General features: G+C 43.0%; 1 protein-coding gene across 2 annotated transcripts in view; it reads left to right on the forward strand.

Annotated features, from left to right (window-relative positions):
- The window catches only part of LOC112263495 (CD81 antigen-like), a 21,039-nt gene extending 17,000 nt beyond the window's left edge, over window positions 1–4,039 (forward strand). For both annotated transcript variants that reach the window (XM_042322056.1, XM_042322037.1), the window contains exons 4-8: window positions 404–478; window positions 1,407–1,520; window positions 1,858–1,959; window positions 3,199–3,282; window positions 3,357–4,039. In XM_042322056.1, the coding sequence (XP_042177990.1) occupies window positions 404–478; window positions 1,407–1,520; window positions 1,858–1,959; window positions 3,199–3,282; window positions 3,357–3,422 (441 nt within the window). In that variant the 3' untranslated portion in view covers window positions 3,423–4,039. The remainder of the gene's footprint in view (window positions 1–403; window positions 479–1,406; window positions 1,521–1,857; window positions 1,960–3,198; window positions 3,283–3,356) is intronic.
- The last annotated feature ends 2,144 nt before the right edge of the window (window positions 4,040–6,183 follow it).

Consider the following 6,183-nt stretch of genomic DNA (forward strand, 5'->3'; position numbering starts at 1 on the left):
TCTCTCTCTCTCTCTCTCTCTCTCTCTGTCTCTCTGTCTCTCTCTCTCTCTCTCTCTCTCACTCTCACTCTCTGTCTCTGTCTCTGTCTCTGTCTCTCTCTCTCTCTCTCTCTCTCTCTCTCTCTCTGTCTCTGTCTCTCTCTCTCTCTCTCTCTCTCTCTGTCTCTGTCTCTGTCTCTGTCTCTGTCTCTGTCTCTCTCTCTGTCTCTCTCTCTCTCTCTCTCTCTCTCTCTCTCAGTAACAAGCCCTCCAGCTCACTCTCTCATGGTCCAATCATTTTAGTGTAAAATCAAGTTAGATTTTGGCCCTCAGTAAAGTAGAATAATGTAAAGCCCTGAGATTACATTTATACCTAATTATAAAAGGTTGACAAATGAACCGTTTATGTTTGTTTCTCTTTCAGTTCTTTTTCATGTTGGTGTGCCTGTTCGTCTGTGAGGTGGCTGCTGGGATCTGGGGATTCAGTAACCGAGACACAGTAAGACACTAGATCACACCCTAACTCACACAGTAGGACACGAGATCACACCCTAACTCACACAGTAAAACACTAGATCACACCCTAACTCACACAGTAAAACACTAGATCACACCCTAACTCACACAGTAAAACACTAGATCACACCCTAACTCACACAGTAAAACACTAGATCACACCCTAACTCACACAGTAAAACACTAGATCACACCCTAACTCACACAGTAAAACACTAGATCACACCCTAACTCACACTGTAGGGCACAAGATCACACCCTAACTCACACTGTAGGGCACAAGATCACACCCTAACTCACACTGTAGGGCACGAGATCATACCCTAACTCACACTGTAGGGCACAAGATCACACCCTAACTCACACTGTAGGGCACGAGATCGTACCCTAACTCACACAGTAGGACACTAGATCACACCCTAACCCACATAGCGTACCAACCCACACCCCCCACCCCCATCCACACACACCGACCCCTATCCACACACACCGACCCCTATCCACACACACCGACCCCCATCCACACACACCGACCCCCATCCACACACACAGACCCCCATCCACACACACCGACCCCCATCCACACACACAGACCCCCATCCACACACCGACCCCCATCCACACACACCGACCCCTATCCACACACACCGACCCCTATCCACACACACCGACCCCCATCCACACACACCGACCCCCATCCACACACACAGACCCCCATCCACACACACCGACCCACATCCACACACACAGACCCCCATCCACACCCACCGACCCCCATCCACACACACACAGACCCCCATCCACACACACAGACCCCCTTCCACACACAGAGACCCCCATCCACACACACACAGACCCCCATCCACACACACAGAGACATTGTCCAAACTCCTAACTACAGCCTGTTCCAGATCTCCAAGGAGATGATAACCTTCTATGATGAGGCGTACATCAAGTCAGTGGAAGTCGTAGACTCTCCCAGCAAAACAGCTGCTATCAAAGTCCTGGAGGTGTTCCACGAGACCGTAGGTCACCACTCTCACCAGCATCCTATACGTCTGTTAACTTGTCATAGTGGTAATCTAGTCATGTGATCATATGGCGGTAGTTGGTTGAAAATATATCTGTCATTGATGAGAGAAATAGATGCACGGCTGATTTACAGAGTTATTTCAGTGGGGTCTTTTAATGTTTGTTACAATACCTCTATGAAATGTGTTCTCCTCAATGTGATAGTTGTTGTGTGATGGTTCGGTAGCACATTACGGGAGGGCTGGGGGGGGAGAAAAATTGCCAATTAATCAATGAATCAATCAAGAAATGGCATGACTGATCGGTTGTCTCTACCTGTGTTTTCGTTAGCTGGACTGCTGTGGTAAAGGAGACGACTCCCCCTTATTCGTACAAGTAACCGGAGCCCTGTGTCCCAAGAAGAGCCTGGAAGATGCCCTGCTGAAACCTTCGGTACAGTACACCGGTGGTGGTCGGTGCCGTTTCAGATGGACAACTATAACGTATTTAATGAGCACGGTCTTATTTCTATTACAGCATATTGGTTGACTTTCCAAGCCAAACCTTCATTACATAAACACTAACCACTACAGACAGCCTACTGTACATTGTTGTCACCATATTAGTTAACACCATAGTCAACATAGCTACTAGAACTAACACGTTAGTCAACCCGATGGCAATACATTTATAAAACCAAAAGTTGACCTTGACTTGAAAGAGTTCCAGTGTTGGATAGCCAGCTAGGTAACATAGCATCCCTCTTTGTTTGATAGCCATAGCCCGCCAGCTAGGTAACATAGCATCCCTCTTTGTTTGATAGCCATAGCCCGCTAGCTAACATAGCATCCCTCTCTGTTTGATAGCCATAGCCCGCTAGCTAACATAGCATCCCTCTCTGTTTGATAGCCATAGCCCGCTAGCTAACATAGCATCCCTCTCTATTTGAGTAGGCTAAACTGGCCAGTTGCAGTCACTTAGCTAAGTAAGTGAAAGTGAAAAAAATACAACAAAATATCTCTCTCTCGTTCTTGCTTCTCCTTCATTTTTAAAGAAACGAATTTGTTCAAGACTGTTCAACTGTTGTCTTTCTCTCTCTTTGAGTCAACTATCACCACATTTTTTTGATTAATTTTGATTGATCTGTAGATTGATTGATTAATCAGCTACACCATGTTGCAGTGGGTTTTAATCAATTATTTGATGACATGTGAATATATTTAGTATAGTTTTATCTAAAAAGGATAACTTACATTTTTATTGTTTATGTAATTCACTGAGGAGGATGATCCTCCCCTTCCTCCGCCGAGGAGCCTCCACTGCAGTACACACACATCCATGTAAAATCACATGACAAAAATCACATGTCAAAAATCACACGAGGCAGACAGGTGGTTTTCTGCTTTTGTAACAAGCCAGATTAGAACCTGGGTCTCCAATATTTGCTCAAATTGAGCTGTAATTTAAGATTTGTTTTATAGAGATAAGGAATGGCAGTACAGAATTTGTAATTCCATGTGTAAACACCTCTACTTCAATATTGTCAACACCACCTTTTCACGTGAGGAGAATAACACCATGTATTATATGAATTAATGCTTTACACGGCACAGTAGTATGCAGGAGGGGAAAAAAACAGCAGTTTAAATGAAGGTCCTGATACCCTCTGGCTCTGTGTTCCCCTCCCACTAGAGCTGTCATCTGAAACTGAAGGATCTGTTCTCTGAGAAGCTCTACCTGATTGGTCTAGTTGCCCTGGCGGTCGCTGTCATCATGGTGAGTAGTGTTACCGTGGAGACGCGCCTGGACAGCTGTTGGACTTCCTTTGTTGATGTTGATTTTCATTCTAGATCTTTGAGATGATCTTCACCATGGTTCTCTGCTGTGGGATTCGCAACGCCGCCCCAGTGTACTAGAACCACGGAACCCTACTAGAACCACGGAACCCTACTAGAACCAAGGAACCATAGAACCAGAGAACCACGGTGGAGGGGCTCAAATGTACACAAATCCTCTACAGATCGAAGTCATTGAAGGGGATTGAAAATGTTACGTGTTGTAGTTCCTGGTTACTTCTTTTTATATTGCAGAAGTATGTACATTTCTATCAGTATTATAAATAGAGACTAGATTTTATTACAGTATTTTCTATGTTTTAACAATACTCCTAATAAGCATTTCACTACACCCGCAATAACATCTGCTAAATATGGGTATGCGACCAATACAATTTGATTTGACTGTTTGAGTCTGTCGATGACCAACAGACATTCAGCATCTCTCTAATGCTAAACTTTTTACTACTTTCTTGTTATCTTTGACCTTTTTGTATGTTTTTCGTGAAGTGCTTTTCCAAGGTTTTGTATGTTTTTGTGAAGTGCTTCTCCAAGGTTGTATGGTGTATAAACTGTACACAATCATTGTGTGAGTCCAAAATGACACCCTGTTCCCTTATGGTGCACTACTTTTCACCTCAAGGTCCATAGGGCGTCAGTAAAAAATTGTGCACTACATTGGGAATTGCCATTTGGGAGTAACTCACAGATAGCTTGACAAACAGGGCTTTAGTTAGAGCAGTGCTCACTGGTACAGAGTACCAACATCTCACATTTCCTACAGCTTGAGTACAGTACTGGCAACGTCTTATAGAATATTAACTCTAATATACAGAACACACCTACTCATTCAAGGGTTTTTCTTTATTTTATTATTTTCTACATTCGAATCCCCGAGCTGACGAGGTAAAAAATCTGTCGTTCTGCCCCTGAACAAGGCAGTTAACCCACTGTTCCCCGGTAGGCCGTAATTGAAAATAAGAATTTGTTCTTAACTGACTTGCCTAGTTAAATAAAGGTAAAATAAATAAATAAATACAAGTGAAGACATAAAAACTATGAAATAACACATAATAACACAGCTGGTTGAGAGAATGCCAAGAGTGTGCAAAGCTGTCATCAAGGCAAAGGGTGGCTACTTTGAAGAATCTCAAATATAAAATATGTTTAGATTTGTTTAACACTTTTTTTGGTTACTACATGATTCCATATGTGTTATTTCATAGTTGTGATGTCTTCACTATTATTCTACGATGTAGAAAAATAGTTACAGTGAAGAAAAACCTTGGAATAAGTTGGTGTTTTCAAACTTTTAACAGGTACAGTATATATATATATGTACCGGACAGAACCTTTTCTTATTCAACTTCAAGCACTGCCTGCCTACCAACCACTAATAAAATAGCACCTTATTCCCTATATAGTGTACTACTTTAGACCAGAGCTCGCACCCTATGCCCTATATAGTGTACTACTTTAGACCAGAGCTCGCACCCTATTCCCTATATAGTGCACTACTTTAGACCAGAGATCGCACCCTATTCCCTATATAGTGCACTACTTTAGACCAGAGCTCGCACCCTATTCCCTATATAGTGCACTACTTTAGACCAGAGCTCACACCCTATGCCCTATATAGTGTACTACTTTAGACCAGAGCTCGCACCCTATTCCCTATATAGTGCACTACTTTAGACCAGAGATCGCACCCTATTCCCTATATAGTGCACTACTTTAGACCAGAGCTCGCACCCTATTCCCTATATAGTGCACTACTTTAGACCAGAGCTCACACCCTATTCCCTATATAGTGTACTATTTTAGACCAGAGCTCGCACCCTATTCCCTATATACTACTTTTGACTATAGTTATATGGGGCCCTGGTCTAAAGTAGTGCACTATATAGGGAATAGGGTGCGAGCTCTGGTCTAAAATAGTACACTATATAGGGAATAGGGTGCGAGCTCTGGTCTAAAATAGTACACTATATAGGGAATAGGGTGCCAGCCCGTCCTTCCCTCCTCCAAGATAATGGCGCTAACAGGAATGGCATAGTAAAGCTATAAGGATCTAATTCATAATGAACCACAACTAAATTATGCAAATTTATACTTCTAATAAAAACTTTTTTGTCTGTTTCTCTATGTATTCGTTGTGGTTTGTTTGTTATTGTGTTATGTTGTTCTAAGTTTTATTTTCACTCTTGACCACCAGAGGGCAGAGTCCTATTGGATGGCACTGCTGGTGCTTCTTGCATGTTCTCTGCCCCTTCGGTGACCACGAATTTAATTAACTTTCGATTTTGTTCTACCATTCAGATCAGAGTAATGAGTAAAGATAATTTAAAATATGTAATAAGTGTCTAAATGAGCAATAAGGCCCGATGGGGTGTGATATATGGCCAATAAACCACTGCTAAGGGCTGTTCTTACACGCCATGCAATGCTGGGTGCCTTGGCCATATACCACAAACCCCTGAGGTGCCATATTGCTATTATAAACTGGTTACCAACGTAATTAGAGCAGTAAATAGTAATTTGTTGTCATTCAGGGCTCAAACCACCCCGTTTATAATATTCAACATACCATGTATTTTAGAACAGTTTCCAACCAAGTCCAACCAACATAACTACCAAGTGTGTCCCTGCCCTACCAAGCAGAACGTGTCACTGCCCTACCAAGCAGAACATGTCACTGCCCTACCAAGCAGAACGTGTCACTGCCCTACCAAGCAGAACGTGTCACTGCCCTACCAAGCAAAACATGTCACTGCCCTACCAAGCAGAACGTGTCACTGCCCTACCAAGCAGAACGTGTCACTGCCCTACCAAGCAGAACGTG

This window comes from Oncorhynchus tshawytscha, linkage group LG01, assembly GCF_018296145.1.
Source record: "Oncorhynchus tshawytscha isolate Ot180627B linkage group LG01, Otsh_v2.0, whole genome shotgun sequence".
Classification (NCBI taxonomy): domain Eukaryota; kingdom Metazoa; phylum Chordata; class Actinopteri; order Salmoniformes; family Salmonidae; genus Oncorhynchus; species Oncorhynchus tshawytscha.